Here is a 26,576-nt window from a genome sequence, read left to right on the forward strand (position 1 = left end):
TTTCTCAATACATTCTATTGTTTATTTGTTTATTTTTACTTTTTGAGATTCTATTTCACAGTCGTCACTTTTCAAATCTCCAATATCTCCCCTCCATCCAAATGGTGGCTTTGTAAGTGATCCCTAGAGAAAACAGATGCAATCAAAAAGAGGTCTATTGGTTGAGTACGGTTCACCCTTGTAATCCTAGGTACTCAGGATGCTGAGATTGGAGGATTGAGGTTTGAAACCAATCTGGGCAAGAAAGTCTGTAAGCTTTGTGTCTCCAATTAATCAGCAAAACACCAGAAGTGGAGTTGTGGCAAAGCCTCAGCCTTGAGCAAAAAAAATTAAAGCAAGAGTGGAAGGTCCTGAGTTCAAATCCTAGTACTGGCGTGCAAGCACACATGTGCATGCACATACACATGCACACATGCACACATGCACACACACAGTTCTATTGATTTCTTTCCATCAATACATCTTTTTTTTTTTTTTTGGTCGGTCATGGGGCTTGAACTCTGGACCTGACCGCTGTCCCTCAGCTCTTCAGATCAAGGGGAGCACTCTATCACTTGAGCTACAGAGCCACTTCCGGTTTTCTAGTGGTTTATTGGAGATAGGAGTCTCACGGTCTTTCCTGCCTGGGCTGGCTTTGAACCTCAATCCTCAGATCTCAGCCTCCTGAGTAGCTAGGATTATAGGCGTGAGCCACTGGCACCCATAATGTCCCTTTTCATCCTCAATCATTCCACTGGTATAGACACAGGTCTGAATACCACTCATTTTCTTTTCTTTTTTTTTTTTTTGGGGGGGGGGGGTCTGGTTGTAGGGCCTGAACTCTGGGCCTGGGCACTGCCCCTCAGCTCTTTAGCTCAAGGCTAGCGCTCTACCACTTGAGCCACAGCGCCACTTCTGGCTTTTTTCTTTTTGCTTATGTGGTGCTGAGGAATCGAACCCAGGGCCTCAGGCATGCAAGGCAAGCGCTTTACCACTGAGCCACCTTCCCAGCCCCTGAATACCACTCATTTTCAAAAACATACACACAAAAAAACTTGCCTCAAGCCCACACTGGCTTCCAACTTTTCTCTGTTTTCTTTCCCAATAAGCTTCACTTGAATAGTCTTGTTTTTATTCTTACTCTCTTTCACCTCCTTCTTTTCCTTGTTACTTAAATTGAGCTATTGTTATCCATCTAATCAAGGTCACTAGGCACCTATATCTTGCCAAAGAAAATGTTTGTTTGGTTGGTTTCTCTGTTGGCATCTTATTGATCTTCCCTGGATGCTGTCCCTGAGCCTGTTTGTGCTCAAGACTAGCTCTCTACCACTGGAGCCCAGCACCACTTCCAGCTGTGTCTGAATAGTTTCATGAACTTTTCTGCTTGGGCTGGCTTTGAACTGTGATCCTCGGATCTCAATCTCCTGAGTAGCTAGGTTTACAGGTATGAGCCACCAGCACTCAGCCCTTTAGTTACTTTTTGAATAAGGCCTCACAATTTTGCCTGGGCCAGCTTGGACTTTAAATTAAATTAATGTTCAAATTTGTTGTAGTGGTATTACAATTTTAGTAAATTTCTTTTTTTTGTTGTTGTTTTTTTTGGGGGGTCCGGTCATGGGGCTTGAACTCTGGGCCTGGGCACTGTCCCTCAGCTCTTCAGCTCAAGGCTAGCACTCTACCACCTGAGCCACAGCACCACTTCCGGCTTTTTTCTTTTTGCTTAAGTGGTGCTGAGGAATCGAACCCAGGGCCTCAGGCATGAAAGGCAAGTGCTTTACCACTGAGCCACCTTCCTAGCCCCAATTTTAGTAAATTTCATCACTGCAAATCTCCTCTCTCTCTCTCTCTCTCTCTCTCTCTCTCTCTCTCTCTCTCTCTCTCTCTCTCTCTCTCTCTCTTTCTCAGTCATGGGCTTGAACTCTGGGCTTGGGCGCTGTCCCTGCACTCTTCAGCTCAAGGCGAGTGCTCTACCTCTTGAACCACAGCTCCACTTCCAGTTTTCTGAGTGGTTTAATGGAGATAAGAGTCTCACAGACTTGAGCCGGGCGCTGGTGGCTCACGCCTGTAATCCTAGCTACTCAGGAGGCTGAGATCTGAGGATCGCGGTTCAAAGCCAGCCCGGGCAGGAGAGATCTCCAATAAACCATCAGAAAACTGGAAGTGGCGCTGTAGCTCAAGTGGTAGAGCGCTCGCCTTGAGCTGAAGAGCTGAGGGACAGCGCCCAGGCCCAGAGTTCAAGCCCCATGACCAACAACAAAAAAAAAAGAGTCTCACAGACTTTCCTGCCGGGGCTGGCTTTGAACCTCAATCCTCAGATCTCAGCCTCCTGAGTAGCTAGGATTATAGGTATGAGCTACTGGTGCCTGGTCAAACCCCCACTCTTAAATTTGTCCTTATTTGAATTGACTCAGACCTCACCCATGCAAACAGTCCTATTCCCAGGTCGTTTGTTGACAGAAAAAATCAACTGCAATTGTTTAACAACATACCACCTGAAGTGAAGTTGAAAGGAAAAGCTGGCAAATGGGATGTCCGTGTAGGGCTTTGATCATCTCTGACTTATTTTTGCAACAAACCTGCATACGCCTGAGAAAGACATGAGGAAACTTCCGTCTTTCACCTCTGGCTGACCTAGAGACTTGGCATAGTAGGAAATGAAATATAAGGTAGATTTGTGAAGTATCTATGAGTATGACCCAACACACACACACACACACACACACACACACACACACACACACACACACACACGTACGTCTCTTAACAAAGACTGTGCAACTCACTGCTTCAAGGGATTTTGGGAAGTCTCCGTCCAACTATTATTAGCTGGCCATTATGTCAACTGAGTAGAAACATCAGTAATTGTACCCACAAGACAAAGAGACTTTACAGAATTAGTCAAGGAGAGAGATTAAACAAACAGCAAAAGCAGTAAGAATAAACTGAAACAATGACAAATATTAAGGGTAGGGAGATGTAATTTTCAGAGTTCATTATTTTATTTGAAAGGTCCAGTTTTCACTGGGCATTGGTGGCTATTCAGGAGGCTGAGATCTGAGGATCATGGTTCAAAGCTAGCCCTGAAGGAAAGTCCGTGAGACTTATCTCCAATAAACTACTCAGAAAACAGGAAGTTTGCTGTGGCTTAAGTGGTAGAGTATTAGCCTTGAGCTAAAGGGCTGAAGGACAGCACCCAGGTCCAGAGTTTAAGCCCCATGACAAAAAGTCCAGTTTTCAGTTAAAATTGAGATGCACAGGGGCTGGGAAGGTGGCTCAGTGGTAGAGCGCTTGCCTTGCATGCCTGAGGCCCTGGGTTTGATTCCTCAGCACCACATAAGCAAAAAGAAAAAAGCCAGAAGCGGCGCTGAGCTGAAGAGCTGAGGGACAGCGCCCAGGCCCAGAGTTCAGGCCCCACGACTGGACCCCCCTCCCCCCAAAATATTGAGATGCACAAAGAAACATTAAAATAGTATAACTAGGCTCTGGTGGCTCATGCCTGTAATCCTAGCTACTCAGGTAGCTGAGATCTGAGGCTCATAGCCAGATCTGTCAGGAAAGTCCAAGAGACTGTTATCTTCAATTAACCACTAGAAAATCAGAAGTGTCACTGTGGCTTAAGGTGGTAGAGCATTGAATGAAAAATCTCAGGGGCAGTGCCTAGGCACTGTTCAACCCCCACAACAGACAAAAATAAATAAATAAAAAAAATAAACTAGGGTACATATACAGTGGTAAAGGCCATTAATAAGCTGGGATTGAGGGAGTTCAAACACTAAATTTATTTAATATCTCATATAAGCCAGTATAAGAATGTCCAGAGTACTAAGATATGAAAATGATATAAAAATAGAGAATAACAGTAAAGACATAGAAATGATACAAAGAGACAAAATATTGATTTAGAAGTTGAAAAGCACAATAATAAAGTAAAAAAAATTTACTAGAGAGGCTGAACAGAAGATTTAAATTGATAGAAGCAAGAATCAGCAAACTTAAAGGTACATCAATGGAGAATATCTAATTTGAGGGACAGAAAGAAAAAAAAAGTAGCTGGGTTGTATTGTAGCTTATGTCTGAAATACTAGCTATTCAGGAGGCTGAGATCTGAGAATCAAGGTTCAAAGCCAGCATAGGTACAGAAGTTCATGAGATTCTTCTTTTTTTTGGGGGGGGGGATCCGGCCGTGGGGCCTGAACTCTGGGCCTGGGCGCTGTCCCTCAGCTCTTCAGCTCAAGGCTAGCGCTCTACCACTTGAGCCACAGCACCACTGCCGGCTTTTTTTTCTTTTTGTTTATGTGGTGCTGAGGAATCGAACCCAGGGCCTCATGCATGCAAGGCAAGCACTCTACCACTGAGCCACCTTCCCAGCCCATGAGATTCTTCTTATCCCCAACTAACAAGCACAAGCCGGAAGTGGAGGTGTGACTCAAGTGGTAAAGCACTATTCCTAGATCTAAAAAGCCAATTGAGAGTGGAAGGCCATGGGGTTTAAGCCCCCAAACTGGTACACAGACACAGACACAGACACACACAAACACATACACACATATACACACATGTGACAGACAGTGTGACCAAGTAAAGAATCACACAGACAATCTATAGACTATAGATCTTGCCACCAAGAATTCCTTAATATTTACCTTGTAGACTATAACTCATTTGTTGATGCATTTGTATCTATTTGTTGAGCACTGGTTATGGGCACTAAATATACAATGTTAGAGATCAACAACCCTCTGTCTGTGTTTTGGTACATGACATCAGCTCCAGGAGGAGAAAGAGATACACAGCCAGCTGGCAATTTAGCTGTGTGGCATGAGATTCAGAAAGCATGAGTAGATCACTTCGTGACTTTGATCACAAAAACCATTTTGGTCCTATCATCTAGAAAATAGGCTTGACAATGGGTTTTCCTCAACCAATATTGTCATAATAATTTTGTTTTTGTGTGTGTGCTCAGTCTTGGGGCTTGAACTCAGGGCCTGAATGCTCCACCACTTGAGCCACAGCTCCACTTCTGGTTTTCTGATGGTTAATTGGAGATAAGAGTCTCATGGACTTCCTGCCCAGGCTGGCTTTGAACTGGAATCCTCAGATCTCAGCCTCTTGAGTACTTAGGATTACAGGCATTAGCCACCAGCTCTTGGCTCCCAGGATGGTTTTGAACTGTGATCCTCTGGCTCCTCAGTAGCTAAGAATATAGGAGTGTGAGCCACTGGCACCCAGCTAAAATTTTTGAGTGGAATATATCTGGGAGTATTTGGTTTATCTACCCTGTCTATTGTCTATCATTTGAGGTCTTACAGGGTTGCATTAAATAATATTTATGGGAAACCCCTAAATTAAAAAAACACAGTAAGGGGCTGGGAAGGTGGCCCAGTGGTAGAGCGCTTGCCTTGCATGCATGAGGCCCTGGGTTCGATTCCTCAGCACCACATAAGCAATAAGAAAAAAGCCGGAAGTGGCGCTGTGGCTCCAGTGGTAGAGCGCTAGCCTTGAGCTGAAGAGCTGAGGGACAGAGCCCAGGCCCGGAGTTCAGGCCCCACGACCGGAAAAAAAAAAAAAAACCAAAACAAACAAAAAAAAAACAGTAAACTTATTACTATTAATATTACAAAATCTTAGAGCTGAACAGTAAAGACAACCAATTTTAATACTCCAGTCATAGCGGGAATCCCTTCTCCAGCGTGACTGGCCAACTGCCACCTAGCACCAGGAGCTCCGTCACTGAACACAGCCTAGCGTTTCTCTCTCTGGTCAGCAATTGGGGAAAGAAAATGCTTCCAAAGAAGAACTTTTGTGTCCTCTGTCCTTTATGGATCCGAGAACACTCTTCGCAGCTCCAATCATCTTTCCCCCCCCCCCCCCTCTCTCTCTCTCTCTCTCTCTCTCTCTCTCTCTCTCTCTCTCCTCTCTCTCTCTTTGGGTCCGGTCATGGGGCCTGAACTCTGGGCCTGGGCGCTGTCCCTCAGCTCTTCAGCTCAAGGCGAGCGCTCTACCACTTGAGCCACAGGGCCACTTCTGGCTTTTTTCTTTTTGCTTATGTGATGCTGAGGAATTGACCTCAGGGCCTCATGCATGCAAGGCAAGCGCTCTACCTCTGAGCCACCTTCCCAGCCCCTATCTCTATATTTTTAAAACAATCATTTTTACATTTATCATTCCCCAGTTCTCTACTCTTTGTAGCCAATCAGTGTTATCTTGGCAACAATGGTGTTTAGGACAAATAACCAGTACCACCAAGTGAGTTAATCAGGGCACTGTTGCAGAATAGACATTATCACTAATCATCATCTATAGTCACACCACTGTGTCACCTTATTAGCAAAGCACAGAGTTCCATCATTGTCCCTACACCCCTTTGTAGTGAGGATCAAACCCAGGGCCTCATACTTGCTGGACAAGTGCTCTGCAGTTCAAGCCACACCCTGGCCCTTGTGTTTGTATTTTGTTTTGAGATAGGGCCTAACTTTGTCTAGGCTGTTCTTGAACTTTTGCTAACTGCCTAGGCTGGCCTTGACCTCTCCTGACCCCAATTACTGAGGAGCTGGGATTACAGGCATACACTATTACAACCTGCTCAAATTCACTCATTCTTACTGTCTTATTTCTTAAGCAAGAATTTATTTTTAGCAAAACAGTGAAGAAAAGAGAAACATTTCCTTGCTCCCTATGCAGGGAATGGAGATTAAAGGCTCCAAATTTCCTTGTTTTAAGTGGATAGCTGACCAATATCTCTAAATCTTTCTTACCTAAATGGTGTCATATTTGTGCTTCTCAGATTTAAAATTAACCTTTTTTATCCATACGGATTGGTTCTAGGATGTGTCTTCCTACTGAAGAAATGCTTCCAGACCCTATATAAAATGTCATAATGTTATGGTTGAATTTGAAATGGCTCCAAAAGGCTCATCCCTTGATATCTTGGTTGTCAGTTGGTAGAATTTTGGGAAGTGTTGGATCCTGAGGTCTCTGAGCTAATCAATTGAGTGGGAAAGCCCTTGATAGATTTGGAATATGACTGCATTATTAGTAAGTGGTGGGAAATGAGGAGGTGGAGCCTAATTGGAGGAAGTAGGTCACTAAGTAAGATTGTATCTTATCTCCAGCTCTTTCCTAGCTCATTCTTTACCTCCTGTCTGTCACACAGTGGTGAGGAGCTCTGCCCTACTAAGCTTTCCCTGCTGCCCTACTATGTTCTCTGACCTGCAATGTTTTCTCTCACCACAAGGCCAGAAACAAGAGCCAAGAAATCATGTATTGAAACCTCTGAACCTCTGAACCAAAATAAATCTTTCCTCCTTTGTTTCTCTGGGATGTTTGTTACTTAGTACTTACATATAACTTGTGCATATTCTCCACCTTTCTTTAAATCATTTCTAAATTACTTATGATACATAGTACAAATGCCATTGAAATTGTTACCAAAATAATGATATAAGAAAGTGTATGTATTCAATATAGATGTATTTTTAGATATTTTTGATATAGAGTTAGTTGATTTTGTAGATGTGCAATCCACATATGGAGGAACAACTATAGTTTAAATGGACCCAAGTTATGAAATATGCTATTGACTGGGTGCGGGTGGCTTCCACCTGTAATCCTAGCTACTTAAGAGCCTAAAATCCAAGGATCAGGGTTTGAAACCAGCCCAGGCAGAAAACTCTGTGAGATTCTTATCTCTAATTAACCACCAGAAAAAAAAAAAGAAAAAGAAGATAAAAGAAAAGCCGAGGGCTGGGAAGGTGGCTCAGAGCGCTTGCCTTGCATCCCTGAGGCCCTGGGTTCGATTCCTCAGCACCACATAAACAAAAAGAAAAAAGCCGGAAGTGGTGCTGTGGCTCAAGTGGTAGAGCGCTAGCCTTGAGCTGAAGAGCTGAGGGACAGTGCCCAGGCCCAGAGTTCAGGCCCCATGACCTGACCCCCCCCCAAAAAAAAAAAAAAAAGAAAAGCCGAGTGCCAGTGGTTCACACCTGTAATCCTAGCTACTTAGGAGGCTGAGATCTGAGATCATGGTTCAAAGCCAGCCCGGGCAGGAAAAGTCCGTGAGACTCTTATCTCCAATTAACATCAGAAAACCAGAAGTGGCATTGTGGTTTACAGTGGTAGAGAGCACTAGCCGTTAGCTGAAGAGCCCAGGCACCACACTCAGGCCCAGAGTTTAAGCTCCACGACTGACAAAAAACAAAAACAGAAAAGCCAAAAGTGCAGCTGTGGCTCCAGTGGTTAAAACACTAGTCTTGAGCACAAAAGTCCAGGGATAGTGCCCAAGCCTTGAGTTCAACCCCCAGGACTGGCACAAAAAAAGAAAAAAAAAAGAAATACCATATTACTAGCCCCCTAAAAGATAGACTTATAAGTGCTCTTTATAATGGTATGTTATGCCTTTCCCAGTACTAGAGATTGTGGGCATTCTGTGATGCTGGTTCTCTTCCCATTTATATTAGTGAGGGATCCACTATTGACTCATAATGTTACCCATAATTTGGATTTATTGGAGGGAAGGCACAGTTCCTTAGCTTTTTGTTGTTGTTGTTGCTGTCCCTGATCTCTTCAGCTCAAAGCAAATGCTCTACCACTTGAGCCACGATGCTACTTCTGGTTTTCTGGCCGCTAATTGGAGATAAGAGTCTCAAGGACTTTCCTGCCCAGCTGGCTTTGAACTGTGATCCTCGGATCTTAGTCTCTTGAGTAGCTAGGATTAAAGGTGTGAGCCACCCGCACCTGGCCTGGTTAGCTTTTTTGATCAAGGCTGGCACTTGATCACTTGAGCCACACGTCTATTTCTGGCTTTTTAGTGGTTAATTGGAGAGAAGTCTCTTGGACTTTGCTGCTTGGGCTGGCTTTGAACTGTAATCTTCAGATCTCAGCCTCCTGAGTAGCTAGGATTATAGGAATGAGTCACTGGTGCTGGCTTCACATTTTTTTTTTAAATGAGCACCAATTAGTCATAAAATAGTATTTCATTCGGACACATTGGTATATACATATAACATACCTTGATCAGATTTTCTTCCTCTGCACTCTCTCATTCCCCTTCCCTCTGGTTTGGAACTTCATAGAAATGGAATCATGTTATGGTTATAATTTTCTTCTGTCAAATTATGTTTGTGAAAGCCAGTTATGGAGGCACCCTCATGGAATCCCAGCATTGAGGGGCTCAGTTATGAGAACTGTGTGAGTTTGAGGCCTGGGCCACATAAATGAATTTTGGAGCTCCTACATGACAAGACCTTGTCTCAAATAAACATTTTTAAAAATTAATTTAAGTAGTTAATTTAATTTTAATTTAATTACATTGGTTATATAGAGGGGGATTTCATTGTTACATTTAAATTATGTTTGTTGATTATAACTATGTAACTATATGGAGAGACATGGGGGAGGGGGATAAAAAAGAGACTACCTCACCTTTATGTATGTATAAAGACTCCATAAGCAATCCCACTGAATGCTGTTGACCAATAGAAGTAAAGAGAGAACAATAGAGGAGATTGTTCGGATTTTAAGTACTAAATATACATCTAGCCAGGCATTGGTGACTCTTGCCTGTAATCCTAGCTACTATAACTAAGCCAGCTTTAGCAGAAAAGTCTGGGAGACTCTGATCTCTAATTAACTAGCACAAAGCTTAAAATAGAAGTGTAGTTCAAATAGTAGAGCACCACCCTTGAGTGGAAAAGCCAAGTAAGAATGCAAAGTCCTAAGTTCAAGCCCCAGAACCTGCATGCCTATACATACAGACACGTGCATGTGTGTACATGTGTACAATGACATGTTGAAACTCCTTGGCACAGTTCATGTAAAACTAAAAAGAAACAGAAAGGACAGGAAAATAAGACAGACTATGTTGGGAGCTGGGTACCAGAGGAATGAGGGAAAGCTAAGAAAGAGGACACATGAGGGGCAATATTATTGATGTACTTCATATGCACTACGAAAATAGAACAATGAAACTTTTTTTGTAAGGTTTTTTTTTGGTCCGGTCGTGGGGCCTGAACTCTGGACCTGGGCGCTGTCCCTCAGCTCTTCAGCTCAAGGCTAGCACTCTACCACTTGAGCCACAGCACCACTTCCGGCTTTTTTCTTTTTGTTTATGTGGTGCTGAGGAATCGAACCCAGGGCTTCAGACATGCAAGGCAAGCGCTCTACCACTGAGCCACCTTCCCAGCCCAGAACAATGAAACTTTTTAAAATTGTTCTAAGAAGAAGGGGATAAGGGAGAGATAGATCTAGTATACTTTGTGGAAGTTTCACAATATGTATGCTAATAATTTTTTCTAAATTATGGGATACATCTGCATTGAATATGTGCCTGTAGTTTACCTACTTTCATTGTGGAGTGATCTATTATATGGATATATCATTAAAAATTTAAATCTATATAATAAATTTTACTGCTATGAATATTCTTATGTATGTATGTCTCCCTGGGGCACATGTACCATATAACTGATAATTATTTCATGTCTTATCTCTTTCAGTAGAAGAGAATAACTTTTTTTTTTTTTAACTGGGGTTTGAACTAGGCAATCACTTAGGCCACATCTCCAGTCTTTTTTTTTGGGGGGGGGGAGAGGAGGGGGTTGGTCATGGGGCTTTAACTCTGGGTCTGGGCGCTGTCCCTCAGTTCCTCAGCTCTTCACTTCAAGGTGAACCCTCTACCACTTGAGCCACAGTGCCACTTCCAGTTTTCTGGTAGTTTATTGGAGATTAGAGTCTCATAGACTTTCCTGCCTGAGCTGGCTTTGAACTGCAATCCTCAGATCTCAGCCCCCTAAGTAGCTAGGATTAGAGGTATTAGTCACTGGAGCCTGGCTCCAGTCTTTTTTACTTTAGTTTTTTTTTTCTAGATAGAGTCTTGTGCTTTTTGCCCACACCACCCGTAGATTGAGATTTTCCTCTAGTGCCATCTACGTAGCTGAAATTGAAATTGTAGACATATATTACCATGCTTGGTTTGTTTGTTTATATGAAGTCTCGATAACTTTTTTCTCCACCAGCTTCAACACTTGGTCTTCCCAATCTTCATCTCTCAGGTAGCTGGGTTTACAGGCCTACTTCACCACTACTCAGGCTGGTTTCAAACTGTAATCCTTAGATCTCAGCCTCCTGAGCAGCTAGGATTACAGGCGTGAGTCATGAAACTCAGCGGTGTGGCCTTGATCTTGAGAGCCAGGCTTCAAATCTGATTATCAATGGCAGTAAGTCTGCCATTCACTAGGAGCTGCTTCAGGAGACATCAACATCCACTATCTCTGTGGCTCTAGCCTCCAGGGAGTCAACACAGGGAGATTACCTGGCTGATCTTTAACCCTATCCTCATCAAAGGTCTCCCTGCTGAGCATGCTTTTGCTCTCCCAAGAAGTCAGATATAAGGGGGTGGATGGGAAGGAGCTCTGCATGTTTTCTCAAAAGCACCCAGCCATATGGAAATATTAATTACTCAAACACTCAAGTCTGAGTATAAACTCTCTCCTGAAGATAAAAGGACCTGGGGCAAAAGTTCAAATAGGCTGGGCGCTGGTGGCTTACCCCTGTAGTTCTAGCTATTCTGGAGGCTGAGATCTGAGGATCAAAGTTCAAAGCCAGGGCTGGGAAGGTGGCTCAGTGGTAGAGTGCTTGCCTTGCATGCATGAGGCCCTGGGTTTGATTCTTCAGCATCAAGTAAGCAGAAAAAGCTGAAAGTGGTGCTGTGGCTCAAGTGGTAGAAGGCTAACCTTGAGCTGAAGAGCTGAGGGACAGTGTCCAAGCCCAGAGTTCAGGCCCACAACCGACAAAAAAAACAAAAACAAAAACAAAAAACCCAAAAAACAAAGTTCAAAGCCAGACCGGAGAAGGAAAGTCTGTGAGACTCTAATCTCCAATTAACCACCAGAAAACCTAAGTGGCACTGTGGCTCAAGTGGTAGAGCACTGGACTAAGCAGAAGAGCTGAGGGACCCGCTCAAGCCCCAAGGCCAACAAAAACAAAAACAAATAGGTGTCACATTTTTACCTAAATTATTTATAATGATTAACTACTCCAACTAACAACTAACCTTAGTATACTCTATACTAAGCCAGAGGCTGGTGGCAAACTCCTGTAATCCTATCTACTTGGGAGGCTGAGATCTGCAGATAAAGGTTTGAAGTCAGCTTGGGCAGGAAAGTCCAAGAGAATTTTATCTCCAACTAAGCATCAGGAAATTGGAGGTGAAGGTGTGGCTCAAGTGGTAGAGGATCAACCCTGGGTGGTAAAGCTAAGGGACAGGGCCTAGGCACTGAATTCAAGCCCTAGTAGCACACGTGCGCTACTACACAAATATAGTTTATTCTAGTTTGAAAAATATACATCTTTATTTACATCTTTATTTATTTATTTATTTTTTGGGTCTGGTCATGGGGCCTGAACTCTGGGCCTGGGCGATGTCCCTCAGCTCTTCAGCTCAAGGCTAGCACTCTACCACTTGAGCCACAGCACCACTTCCGGCTTTTTTCTTTTTGCTTATGTGGTACTGAGGAATCGAACCCAGGGCCTCATGCTTGCAAGGCAAGTGCTCTACCACTAAGCCACCTTCCCAGCCCAAAAATATACATCTTTAATAACCTCATAGAACAAGTTTGAAGGGAGAATTCTTGGACTCCTGGGATATAGGCACTTGAATGGGATAGTGAAGGAAATGAGGCCTTGGCTGGTCTACTGGTTATAGCTTCCCGGTCTTATCTCATCTCTGTTCTGCTCCACTAGGATCTGTGGCCATAACAGTTCAAATGTCCCAGTGCTCTGCCACCTTCCCCAAACACAAACAAACCTGCCCTTTGGCCCTTCAGGGAATGTCCAGACTCTGTCCTAGAGCAGGTGAGCCTGGGAAGAGGTCACAGCTTCAGGAACCTGGGGAGGAAATTCTGGGGCCACAGCTTCGCAGGACTTGGGCCTTTGGTGGAGACTCTGTTGACTTCTTAGCTCTGTCATAGGATTATGGTCAGAGGGAGGTTAGATAAGAAGCATTCAAATATGGGGCCTAGGGCAGGCTCTCTTGCCCAAGTATAAAGGCAGTGCATTTTGTATATTATTTCTCTTCTCCTGTTAGGAGTGCAGGCACCGTGTTTTGCTGTATAGATAGCAGCTTATCCCAGTGCCTGGCATACAAAATGCCAGATATAGCCCACTGGCCTACCTATCAGGCCTGCAGTCTGGCCCCAGTCCTGCTATTGACAGTTTTTCCTATTTTATTAGGTCATTTAAACTTAACCATTGTACCCACGAGGCTCCCACGAGGTGAAGTGACTCTCCCACGGTCACGTAGCAGGGTTGCTTTGCACTCCACCACTTGGCTCTCTTCTCTTTTATTTTTAATTTTTGCCTGGGGTGCTGGTCGCGGCCCCTCCGGGAGACCCGCCTTTCCCGCCGCCGCCGTCCCCCCCTAGGCTCCCCTCTCTACTCTCCCTCCTCCCCTCTCCCCCCCACCAGTTCTCCCGGAGCCACCCTGCCTGCGGCGCCCCCACCTTCGCGAAGCCCCGCCCACCCCTGGACTCACGTCACGTGCCGCCCCCCCTTGCGCCTGCGCACTGCCTATTTCCCGCTGTCAGGATGAGGAGGCGGAGGTCGGCGCTCCGGTCCGTCTCTGCCCGGGGCTGTGGCGGTGCCGGCAGCTCCAGCCTTAGCGGTTCCTCCCTAGGTGGTGGCGGCGGCGGCTCCATCGACGCCTCTTCCGCCAGCTGAGCCCGCGGGCAGCCGGGTCGCCGCTTCCCCGCCCATCCTCTCTCCGCTTCCCGAGGCCGGCCGCCTGGCCATGGCGCAGCCCGGCCCGGCTTCCCAGCCTGACGGTAAGGCGCCCACCCGGGCAGGCGCGGCCTGCCGGGCGCCGGCGCCAGCGTCGCGGGGGCGGGCGGGGGGGGGGAGGAGGGACCTCTGGGCGCGCGGCGGGAAGCGCGCGCTGCAGGCCCGGGGTGGGGGGGTGACTGCCGGGCGGGGGCGGGGGCCCGGGGCGGGCGGGTGGCGCGGGGCCTGAAGCCTGCGGCCGGGGAGGGGGCGACGGCGGCGGCGGCGGCGGCTGTGGGGCGCGCGCGCGCGCGCGAGCGGACGACAAGCGGGGAGGCTGTGGGGGCCGCGCGGAGCCGGGGGAACGCGGAGAGGAAGCCGCTGTCGGCGCGACCGGCACGTGGGTCCTGCTGGTGGGGTGGTGGAAATCGGGAGCGTGTGTATTCTGTATTCTCAGGGGGAAAAAAAAATATCCTGGGTGTCTTTGGCCTCATCGGTGCTCCTCCGTCCACGCTCCAGCGTTCCGTGCTCCCAGTTTTGTGACATCAAGACGCTAGTGGGGATCAGCAAGTGGATTTAGTTAGCATTCTTTTGAGTGGCAGCGTGGCTTAATAATGGTAAATTTCCGGGGTCCGTGATCCTTGGCCGAACTCTGGGCCTATTTCCCAGCCTCTTTAAAACCTCAGTAGTGTCATTCATGAGAGGTTAATTCATCCCTATTTTATCTATGAAGATGGCAACACTCGTGTATAATGATAGCTTAGTATTATTTTGAGAGTACTAGGCATGAGAATGGCGTTTGGGAAGGCCCCTAAATCGAGGAAATGTGTCACTTTCCTTTTCTCTTCCTCTTTTCTCTTCTTATAGGGTCTCACTATGTTTGCCCAGGCTGGTTCCTAGGCCCGTGGTTTCCTTTCGCCTCAGTCTCCTGAGTAGCTAGCGCTAACCGGACAAGTGCCACGCACAGCTGAGCCTTTTCTAGTGTTTAGGTTCTTGGACCGAAAAAGAGCTCCACCCCAAATAATCCAAAGTGATTGTCAGAGCCCTTCCTGACCTTTTGTTGCAGGGGCTGACTACATTGCTCCTGAATTTACTACCTGAAGTTAAGTTTGGAATGAATGCGCCTGGTCTAGCCAGATCCTACTATATATCTAGCTGAGAAAGTTCTGTCAGGTGGATTTCCACAATCAGCCCATGCGTTGGATCTGTAAATGTGTATAAAACGTTGAGGATATAATGCTTGGCACAGAAAGTACTTAAAAACTTGCCTTTTCCAAGAGTAGTCTATTGAAATAACCTTTCATAAAAACCTTACTGTTTGTTCTTGCCTTTGGGGAACTGGAAACAATGTTATCAGATTTTAAGGCTCTCGCTGCTCTTTGAGAAGTGTGCTTCATAGCCTGGTAGCCTGTAGTTTTGGATGTTGTTAGTTGCCTGAGGGGGATGCCTGGTGCCTCCCGTGCAAGAATTAGCTTACTGGTTTTATTTCAGTGGAGGAGATGGGAGACTATTGGGGTCTTTTCAGGCTACATTTTAATTCTCACGTTTGGCGTGAAGGGAAGAAAACTGCGTTTACAAACCCTCTTTTCTTAAGACAGTGGCAGAGTAACAGAAAGCTCAGTGGCTTCTAGTTCTGATCAAGAGTGGTAGGTATGTGTAGCTGGCTACTGCCTTCTCTTGAGTTGCATGGAAACAAACGTCTAGGGCAGCTCAGGTGACATGACAGTTTGGAATCTAAATTCCCTGCCTCTTTCAAGATCTGGTCTTCTTTGTAAATAGGCAGAAGTGACTAAGCACTTAAAAGAAGGTAGGAAAATATTAGCTTTAGGAAATTTATTCTTGCTATTCATAATGCAAGTTTAGTTCCTGTTTTGCAGGTTTGAGACTATACTGTGAGATTTAGTTTGCAATTTTAGATAGCAATTTTTATTATACATTAATGTAGCAAATGTGCAGCCACAGCTAGGAGAGATAATTTTGTCAGTGGTTTTCTTGATGAATTTCATTTTTTTTCTTTAGTTGAGATCATACTGACCACTTTAGTTTTAGGCAAATGAGTTTATTTTTAGCCCTGCTGATTCTAAATCCAAAAAATCACACTAGTGCATAGTTCTTTCCTCCCCCCCATTAAACTGTCAGTAAAAAAATAACTGCTTAGTCTTTGACTTTATTTTGCTTGTATTCTGTATCAGAAGCATCTGTCTTTTATGACATTGTCTCTTTCTTTTTTTAAGATATACTTGATTGGTGTTTCATGGAGATATGATAGGTTGAGAAAAGAGCAGATTTATGTTTAAAATTACTTTATTTATTGGTGGTAATGGTCTTGAATTTAGAGCCTCGAATTTGGCTTCCCTCACTTTTCCCTCTGCCATTTGAGCTACATTACCATTTCTGGCATTTTTGCTCGTTCATTGGAGGTAAGAGTCTCTAGGACTTTTCTTCCTGGGCTAGCTTCAAACAGATCCTTCAGATCTCAGCATCCTAAGTAGCTAGGATTACAGGTGTGAGCCACCAGCACCCAGCTTAATTGACAATTTTAAATATAGTCATTAAGTTTTTCTTTTTAGTTGCTAATTTTGAACATTTTTTGGATTTTTTAATAGTGCATATTTACTCATTTAGAATGATAGTGATTTCATTTTATTTTGGTGGTTGTGGATTTTGAACTCTGGGCCTGGGTGCTGTCCCTTAGCTCTTCAGCTGTAGACTAGTGTTGTACCACTTGAGCTTCAGCCCCACTTCCAGCTTTTTCTGCTTATGTGGTGCTGAGGAATCGAACACAGGGCCTCATGCATGCAAGGCAAGCACTCTACCACTGAGCCACCTTCCCAGCCCTTCATTACTTTTTTGTAAACATACTTTTTAAAAATAATCTCTCCAGTAAATAGATGTTAGAAGAAAGAATTTTGAGTATTTTTCACCATAAGAAATGATAGGTGTTTGATTTAGATATGTTTAATCTTACTATTTCACATTATATGAAAGTATCAAAACATCACACATTGATATGTACGACTTCTGTGCTTTTATATCAGCAAAATGCATTGTGTGTTTATGCGCATGCATGTGTGCAGGTGTGTGCCAATCCTGGAGCTTGGACGTAGGGCCTGGGCACTGTCCCTCAGCTTTTTCACTCAAGGCTGGTGCTCTACCACTTGAGCCACAGCTACACTGATGAGCCATCAGTGCCCAACGATTTATATTAATTTTATTTATTTATTTATTTGTTTATTTATTTGTCGGTCGGGCTTGAACTCTGGGCCTGGGCACTATCCCTCAGCTCTTCAGTTCAAGGCGAGCGCTCTACCACTTGAGCCACAGCACTACTTCTAGTTTTCTGGTGGTTTATTGGAGATAAAGAGTGTCACCGACTTTTCTGCCTGGACTGGCTTTGAACCGCGATCTTCAGATCTCAACCTCCTGAGTAGCTAGGAATACAGGCATGAGCCACCGGGATCTGGCCTATTAAAATGTTTTTTTTTTTTTTTTTTAAATGTTACATTAAAATGTTGTTGCTTTCCCCCACCCGCCTTGTGGTTACTGTATTGTCAGTGGAGTATTAAGGAACCAAGGTATGAATCCTAGAAAGATATGATGGGGCCCAAACCAGGATGTGTTGATGGAAGTTACATTTTGCAAGTGTGGCCAGTAGGGTTTAATGCATTGGAATGTGGGATGTATAAGGGAGTCAAGGAATGCCAAAGATTTTGGAATTTTCCAAATGTTTCAGCCTCATTGACTGTGAGAGGTATACAGTGCTGTGATGCCTAAAATTGAGGCTTTTGACTTATTTAGGGGGGGTCAGGAAAAGTTTCTGAGGAAGTAATGTTGACACTATGATCTGATGAATGAGCAGTTTCTTGGAGAAAGCAGGATGAGTAAGAAAACTGAAGAAAACCTGGAGTAGAGGGAGAGGATGAAAATGGGCATAGGCTGCCCTAGATAGAACTGTATGACACGGGCTGGGAAGGTGGCTCAGTGGTAGAGCGCTTGCCTTGCATGCCTGAGACCCTGGGTTCGATTCCTCAGCACCAGATAAGCAAAAAGAAAAAAGCCTCAAGTGGCACTTTGGCTCAAGTGGTAGACCGATAGCCTTGAGCTAAAGAGTTGAGGGACACGCCGGGCGCTGGTGGCTCACGCCTGTAATCTTAGCTACTCAGGAGGCTGAGATCTGAGGATCACGGTTCAAAGCCAGCCCGGGCAGGAGAGACCGTGAGACTCCTATCTCCAATAAAACCACCAGAAAACCGGAAGTGGAGCTGTAGCTCAAGTGGTAGAGCGCTCGCCTTGAGCTGAAGAGCTAAGGGACAGCGCCCAGGCCCAGAGTTCAAGCCCCACGACCGACAAAAAAAAAAAAAAAAAAAAAAGAGTTGAGGGACAGCGCCCAGGCCCAGAGTTCAGGCCCCACAACCGGACCAAAAAACAAACAAACAAACAAAAGAACCGTATGACAAGTGATTGAAGGGGTTTCAGCAGGTAGGTGACCAGCTTTGAAATTTGCACGTAACTGGTGGTCCACATACACACATACACGCACAGTGTATTTTCTTTTTTCCTTTAGTGCTGCTGGATTGAACCCAGGGTACGCTAGCCAAGTGCTCAACCGCTGAGCTGTATCCTTAGCTGACTGTATTGTTTTATAGCATATTTTTGTTAATTGGCTGGCTGTCTTTTCTGAATTGATTGTTTATATCTATTAGCCCCCCACTTTTTTTTTTTTTTGGTGCTAGTTATGGGGCTTGAATTCAGGGCCTGGGCACTTTCCCTGAACTTTTTTACTCAAGGCTAGTGCTCTACCACTTGAGCCACAGTTGCACTTCATGGACTTTGCTGCATGGACTGACTTTAAACCGTATCCCTCAGAGCCTTTTGAGTAGCTAGGATTACAAGCATAACAGGCATGAGCCCCTGGTGCCCAGTTTATTGCCCATTTTTCTTTCTCCTTGGTTCAAAGGGGATCCTTATAAATTATGTTAGGCTTCTGGTTTGTATTAGAAATTTTGATCTCATGCTTACTCCTTTATCTGTCCCCCCCCCCCTTTACCATACAGTTATACAGAAAGCATTTTTAAAAATTACATCTGACATGTTCATTTTCATTTATGGTTTCTGGGTCTCTTGTCTTCCTCAGGAAGATTTTATTCCAGTCCCTGTGTTTACAAAACACAAGCAAAAGGATTCATGTTCAATACTTTAATTGGTTTGGTACTTTAATCCATCTGTGATTTATTTTAAAACTTAAACAGGGCAAGTTTAAAAGAGTTTTAACAGGAACAGTTACCTACAAAGAATAAAGAGGACTTTAAGAATAAAGTAATAGCAGACATTAGGAGCAGCTACTGTTTCTAGGGTTGAGGTGGAGCACCCAAAGAAGGGACACATATGGAAGAGGCTCCTCCCAAAACTGATACCCAGTCTTTGTTGGAGAAGGTGTTGTTGTGACTTTCTAAATGGCAGAGTTTATTGAGGGGCTGCTGTAGCTGAACTTAGAAGCTACTTTCTGAGAAGCTAGGGACGGGTAGGGGAAGGCTGCCTACATCTGGAATTCTTTTTTGCTGGGACATCTAGCTTTTCTTCTATATGGACAACTAGTTGTCTTAACATTATTTGTCATGGCCAAACATTTAAGGATGTTTCATTCCCATTATTACATTCTTCAAAAAAAAAAGTTAAGAGGAATGAATTGTTCCAAACTCAATCTATAATGCCTATACCAGACAAGGAGAAAAGAAAAGGAAAAACACAAACCATTATTTCTGATGCATATAGATATAAAAATCCTCAATAAAATATTACTAAACAAGACTCTGTGTTAAAAAAAATCATTCACAATGACAGAGTGGGAATTATCACTTGGGTGCAAGAATGGTTCACCATATGTAAATCAGTAAAGGTGGCCACACTACAGAAGGAGGGAAAAGATCATGTGATTGTTTCAGTACCTGCAAGGAACAGCATTTGACCCAAAGCATCCATCCATTCATGACCACAACTGAATGACTAAATGAGGGAAAAGTAAAAGTTTTCTGTAAGATCTGGAACAAAACAAAGATACCTACTTTCATAACTTTTTTTTTTTTTTGGGGGGGGGTCCGGTCATGAGGCTTAAACTCTGGGCCTGGGCGCTGTCCCTCAGCTCTTCAGCTCAAGGCTAGCGCTCTACCACTTGAGCCACAGCGCCACTTCGGCTTTTTTTCTTTTTGCTTATGTGGTGCTGAGGAATCGAACCCAGGGCCTCAGGCTTGCAAGGCAAGCGCTCTACCACTGAGCCACCTTCCCAGCCCCATAACTTCTTTTAACATAGTACTGGAAGCCTTACTCTGCACTCAGGCATCTGTCCTGGAAAGGAAGAAGTTAATCTGTCCCTATTTGAAGTGACATTACCTTATTGTTACTATTTGAATCTGAAATGTCTCCTGAGGGCACATGTGTGAAGTCTTCTCTTCCAGTGTAGCAAGCAAGGTACAGAGGTGCAGATGTGGGGCTCTGCCTTGTCAATGGATTATTCCATTGGTAGATTTAAAGTTTGATAGCACCATTGGTAGTGGAACCAGGAAGAGAGGCTGGTTAAAGGAAGTAGGGCACTAGAGATAGACTTTCCCATATTAATGAAATATTATAGTATCCTTGGAAAAAATGGAAAGTGAGTGGATGTTGAGTGTTCCCTACATTTGAAAATGATAACTATGTGAGGTAATGCATTTGTTAAATGCTTAGCTTTAGCCATCATGAAATGTGTATATACTAAAGATAAGCCGGGCGCTGGTGGCTCATGCCTGTAATCCTAGCTACTCAGGAGGCTGAGATCTGAGGATTGAGGTTCAAAGCCAGCCTGGGCAGGAAAGTCCGTGAGACTCTTATCTCCAATGAAGCACTAGAAAACTGGAAGTGGTGCTGTGGCTCAAGTGGTAGAGCGCTGGCCTTGAGCTGAAGAGTGCAAGGGCAGCACCCAAGCCCAGAGCTCAAGCCCCATGACCAACCAAAAAAAAAAAAAAATATATATATATATACTAAAGAATATCATGTATATGATAAATGCATACAGTTTTATTTGTCAGTCATAACAAGTAAAAGATTTTCTTTTGTGCCTGGCCTAGAGGCTTGAGCTTAGGTCCTAGGCTCTCCCCTCAGCTTTTGTTCTCAAAGTAGTAATCTAGCCTTTATTTATTTATTTATTTTTGGTAGTTAATTGGAGATAAGAGTCTCACAGACTTCCTTGCCTAGGCTAGCTTCGAACTTAGATCCTCAGACTTCAACCTTGAAAAGCTAGGATTACAGGTGTGAGCCACTAGTGCCTGGTGACAAGTAAAAGACTTTTTGACAGATTGAAATGATGTCTTTGAGAAGATGACAGAGGAGAGGGAGAATCTCTGCATGGTAAAAATTGAGCATTTGCAGTATGATCTGCTGCATACAAATGAATAATCTAGTGCTATGGGCATGTCCTAAGACACAGATTTGAAACAGGTAATTGTTCTTGAATGGTAGAAAAGTTTGCAGCCAGCCAAGGAGCTAAGCCTGTTTCAATAGAATAATACTGAGCAAAGGGAATATTGGTTCTGGAAACTATACAGAAGGTAGATTGTTATGCAGATGGTTAAGGATAAGAATTGGGATATTATTCTGGTCTAGACGAAGGATAATGGAAGTATAACATAAGTCAGTGGGATGGAGAGAAGGAAATAATATGAGAAATACTGTAGGAATGAAATATTAACTTGATGTGCTTTTCAGTTTGGGATGGAAGGGGACAGATAAAGGGTCCTAGAAATGTAGATATTTGTTTACCTATTTAGTCAACCGAAGGAGGACAAATTTTGTAGTAGAAAGTAGCAAGTTTTGGTAAGTGTTTTGGCTTTAATATTAAATATGTCCCACAGAAGCATTTTTTTTTTTTTGGTTGGTCATGGGGCTTGAACTCTGGGCCTGGGTGCTGTCCCTCAGCTCTAAAGCTCAAGGCTAGTGCTCTACTCCTTGAACCACAGCGCCACTTCTGGTATTCTGAGTGGTTTGTTGGAGATAAGAGTCTCACAGTCCTTCCTGCTGGGAGCTGGCTTTGAACCAGGATCCTCATATCTCGGCCTCCTGAGTAGCTAGGATCACAGGCGTGAGCCACTGGGGCCAGGCCAGAGGCAGTTTTGAATGCTTGGTTCCCAGCTGATTCTAGAAACTCTAGGAGGTGGGGGCTAGCTGAAGAGAGTAGTCACTGTGGACAGATATTTGGGTATGGTGTAGATTATTCTTGACCTTTTCCTATATCATACTGTGTTTGCTGTCTGCAGTGAAGTAAAGAACAGCCTCTATACATGCTCCTGTAACCGTGATGCTCTGCCCAGGCTTATGAGGTCGAGCAGCCATGGACTGAATTATATGAAACAGCCAAAATAAACCCCTTCTCCCTTAAGTTTTCCTATCAGGTATTTGGTCAGAGCACCAATAAATCTAAATATAGATGGTCTGGAACACTAGTAGGTAGCCATGTAGGTATATGTAGTAGATAGCTGGAAATACAGGTATGGAGTTGAGGGAAAACATTTGGGGTATAGATGTACTTTTGGGAGTGAAATGCTTAGAAATCATTGGCATGAACACTGCTCAGGGAGAAGAATGTAGGCAATAAAAAAGGCCACAGATCAAACTAAAGGGATGAAGGAGGAAAAGAAAATCAGTAACCTTCTTAAAAATAACAAAAGAATTGAGATTAGTAATGGAAGTTAATATTAGGGAAAGTTTTAAAGAGGGTGGGGGGGGATGGTCTCTAATACTAAGTTCTATAGAGAAGTCAGGTGAAGACAAGTGATCCTTGAAATCAGTTTTAAGTGATCATTAGGATTTGTAAAAAAGAAAAGTTTTACTAAGGAAGGAGTGAGTAGATAGAAGTAGCATGTATAGACTAAAATTAAAAATTATGTAGATAACATACAAGTGGGATATTCACTTGAGGGAGTAGTAAGGTTCCTGGCAAGGGGGTTAATTAAGTATAAGAAAAAGTATTTAAAGGACTGGAGGTGTGGCTCAAGTGATAAGAGTGACAGCTGTGAGCAAGAAAGTTTAGTGAGAGTGAGAGGCCCTGAGAGGAGCAAGTAGAGGCTAAGCTGGGTGCTGGTGGCTCATGCCTAAAAGCCTATCTACTCAGGAAGCTGAGATCTGAAGATTGCAGTTTGAAGCCAGTCCAGGCAGAAAAGTTATGAGATTCTTATCTCCAACTAACCAGCAAAAAGCTAGAAGTGGCGGTATGGCTCAAGTGATAGAGCAAAAGTTAAGGGATAGTGTCAGGGCTCTGAAGTTAAGCCCCGGGACTGGACACATGAAAAAAGTAGAGCCTAAAATAAGTCAAGAAAGTACTCTGTGTGATTAGTTTTCCAGGGGTATTGGGTGAACATTACATGGATTGGAAGTATGAGTGTCACTAGGAGAGAGAGGGACCTCACCCTACAAAACAGAAGAAAGGATGAGAAAGAAAGCAAAGCCTCTAAGGTACAAGAGAGAAATTGAGGGCTAGTTGTAGTAGTGTGTGTATGTTTATAATCCAAGCTACCTAGGAGGCAGAGCAATTGGGAGGATCAAAATGAGAAGCCAAATTTGGCCAACAAAAAGAGCCCTTCATCACAGCAAATAAACTGCGTGGCACACATCTGTAATCCCAGTTATGTGGGAGACATAAGTGGGGGGATTGTGGACTAGGCTAGGCAAAAACATCATACCCTATCCAAACAATAACTAAAGCAAAAGCAAAAAAAAAAAAAAAAGACTAAGTGTGGTTCATGTGGAAGAGCATCTGCCTCCTAGGCAGACTTGGTACAAGCTAGAGGTCCAGCACCTCAAAGAGTGAGTGAGCCAGAGAGACAGAAATGGATTAAATATATGTAGCCTTCATTCTTTCATTTATTCAAACATTATGATTTGAGAATCTACTATGACCAAATAGATTAGGTGCCTGTACTTGGAGGTTGTGGTTTTGAGACTTTTATCCTTTTATCATAGTCAAATATATTAGGTTGTTTATTCTATCTAGGGTTCCTCTTGGTTTTCTTAACCAAACATCACAGAAATAATTTGGTGAGTTTCCAAGTCTTCTGAACTATAATAAAACCAGTACCATTTTAGATGTATAGGAGAAAAGTGAATTCCATTATATACATTACATACCCATGGCATTTCTGTCTTGGAAACTGGAGTGAGAAAGGCAGGTATAGTAATAAAAGTAGGATATGATTGGTTTGTTTTATAAAAATTTGATCAGTTGTAGGGGACAAACTTTGATGTAAGGATATAAAAAATTAAGAAAACTTTGTTTTTGTTATTTAATCCCCAGTTGATGTCTACTTTCTGTAAACTGCTGTTATATTTATTATCTATAAATAAACTGCTCCTCCTCCCCATCTAGATCTCATTTCCCTAGCTTTCTTAACTACTCAAGCAAGATCTTTCGCTTTCATTTAACTTGAACCAAGTAGGGTTATCTAAGTAGTATGACAGGGTACTAATAGTCCTGATTCACTGCTCTTACAAAAAAAATTGTTCTGCATTTTCCCACAGATAAAAATTTAGTCTCTGGAACATTTCTACTTTTTGTAGTAGTGGTATTAGGATTTTTAAACTTTGTTAGGCCCAAATTGTTTTTCCTTTCCTTTCTTTTTTTTTTTTTGGTCCAGTCGTGGGGCCTGGGTGCTGTCCCTCAGCTCTTCAGCTCAAGGCTAGCACTCTACCACTTGAGCCACAGCTCCACTTCTGGCTTTTTTCTTTTTGCTTATGTGGTGCTGAGGAATCGAACCCAGGGCCTGAGGCATGCAAGGCAAGCGCTGTACCACTGAGCCACCTTCCCAGCCCCCCAAATTGTTTTTCTTTTATACCTTGATTTTGGACTCTTCCACAAATCAAAATTATACTGTTTTCTCTTTTAAGATCTTCAAATATTAAAGAACTCTTTTCCATGTTAACATTTTCTCACTATTCTGTGTGTCCTCTTCTGGGTCATTTAAGTGTTAGAATACCTTTTAGTTTGCTAATGCTTTTTTCTTTTTTTTTCTTTTGCCAGTCCTGGGCCTTGAACTCAGGGCCTGAGCACTGTCCCTGAGCTTTTTGCTCAAGGCTATTGCTCTACCATTTGAGCCATAGTGCCACTTCCGGCTTTTTCTGTGTATGTGGTACTGAGGAATCAAACTGAGGGCTTCATGAATGCTAGGAAAGCACTCTATGTGGCAAGCCACATTCCCAGCCCTTGCTAATGCTTCTTCTTTTTTTGTTGTTGGTCGTGGGGGCTTGAACTCTGGGTCTGTGTGCTTTCCCTGAGCTCTTCAGCTCAAGGTGAATGCTCTACCACTTGAGCCACAGTGACACTTCCAGTTTTCTGGTGGTTTATTGGAGATAAGAGTCTCATGGATTTTTCTGCCCTGGCTGGCTTTGAACTGCAATCCTCAGATCTCAGCCTCCTGAGTAGCTAGAATTATAGGCGCATGAACCACCAGTACCCAGCTGCTAATGCTTTTCTTAAAAGTGCTGAACATGAAATTGGCAAAGCTACTCGAGACAGAACATATGTTATTTGTTCAAAGAACAGAACTCTTTCTCTCAATTTCCTTAAATGTAAAATAACAGTTTCTAATACGATATCAAACAACTATTTATATACCTGCTTGTCATTTGTATATCTTTGAGTTGTCCAGTTAGATATTTTGCTCATTTTTCTTCTTCATTGGCTTGTTCATTTTCCTGTTGTTGAATTTTAAGATTTTTTTAAAAAAAATCATATTTTGGGTAACAGTCCTTATCAGCTATATAATTTACCAATTTTTCCCTCCTAGTATTTATGGCTTGTCTTCTTATTCTTATTCTTCTGGCAAGGTCTTGGGCATAACAGGGTTTTGTTTTGCTTTGTTTTGTTTTTTGTTTGTCCTGGGGCTTGAACTCAGGCCTGAGCATTGCCCCTGAGTTTCTTTTGCTCAAGACAAGACTAGCACTGTGCTACTTGAGCCAAAGCTCCATGTTTGGCTTTGTAGTAGTTTGTTGTAGAGAAGAATCTCATGAACTTTCCTGCTTGGGCTGTCTTTGAGCCGTGATCCTCCAGTCTCACCCTTCTTCTTCTTCTTTTTTTTTTTTTTTTTTTTTTTTGGGTCTGGTTGTGGGCCTGAACTCTGGGCCTGGGCGCTGTCCTTCAGCTCTTCAGCTCAAGGCTAGTGCTCTATCACTTGAGCCACTGCGCCACTTCTGGCTTTTTTCTTTTTGCTTATGTGGTGCTCAGGAATCGAACCCAGGGCCTCATGCATGCAAGGCAAGCACTCTACCACTGAGCCACCTTCCCAGCACCAGTCTCACCCTCTGAGTAGCTAGGATTACAGGCTCCGAGCCACTGGTGCCAGTTGTCACAGCAGTTTTTAATTTTAATGAAGTTCCCCTTGCCAGTTATTTAATAAATTACACTTTTTGTGTTGTATCTAAAAATTACCCTTCAAAGCCAAGGTTATCTGGATTTTCTCCTATGTTATATTTTAGGAGTTTAATAGTTCTACATTTTACTTTTAGTCTGTGATCTGTTTTGAGTTTCTTTTGGTGAAGAGAAGGCTTTTGATTAGGTGCATAGCTTTGCCTTGTTCATAGGCAGTTGTTTTAGAAGACAGTTGAAAAAAAAACTATCTTTTCTTTATTGTGTACTGCCATGGCTCTGTTCTTTGCTGAAGATCATTTGACTGTGGGTTTCCTTTTGGACTCTGGGACTCTGTTCTATTATATTGATCTCTAATTTTGGATGTGAGGGCGATCTGGCTGCGACATCTGTCACCCCATTGATTGCCAGGGTTGATTCGGCTGATCTGGCTGGCTAGGCGGGTCCCCTTCCTTCCTCACCG

General features: G+C 43.6%; 1 protein-coding gene across 2 annotated transcripts in view; it reads left to right on the plus strand.

Annotated features, from left to right (window-relative positions):
* The first annotated feature begins 13,541 nt into the window (after positions 1-13,541).
* Rabep1 (rabaptin, RAB GTPase binding effector protein 1) overlaps positions 13,542-26,576 on the plus strand; it is a 95,221-nt gene continuing 82,186 nt past the window's right edge. Inside the window, exon 1 of one of the 2 annotated variants that reach the window (XM_070001690.1) lies at positions 13,542-13,793. In XM_070001690.1, the coding sequence (XP_069857791.1) occupies positions 13,760-13,793 (34 nt within the window). In that variant the 5' untranslated portion in view covers positions 13,542-13,759. The remainder of the gene's footprint in view (positions 13,794-26,576) is intronic. The other variant, XM_070001691.1, reaches the window with a different exon arrangement.

Source organism: Dipodomys merriami, unplaced genomic scaffold (assembly GCF_024711535.1).
Source record: "Dipodomys merriami isolate MVZ:Mamm:240054 unplaced genomic scaffold, mDipMer1.0.p SCAF_59, whole genome shotgun sequence".
NCBI classification, from domain to species: domain Eukaryota; kingdom Metazoa; phylum Chordata; class Mammalia; order Rodentia; family Heteromyidae; genus Dipodomys; species Dipodomys merriami.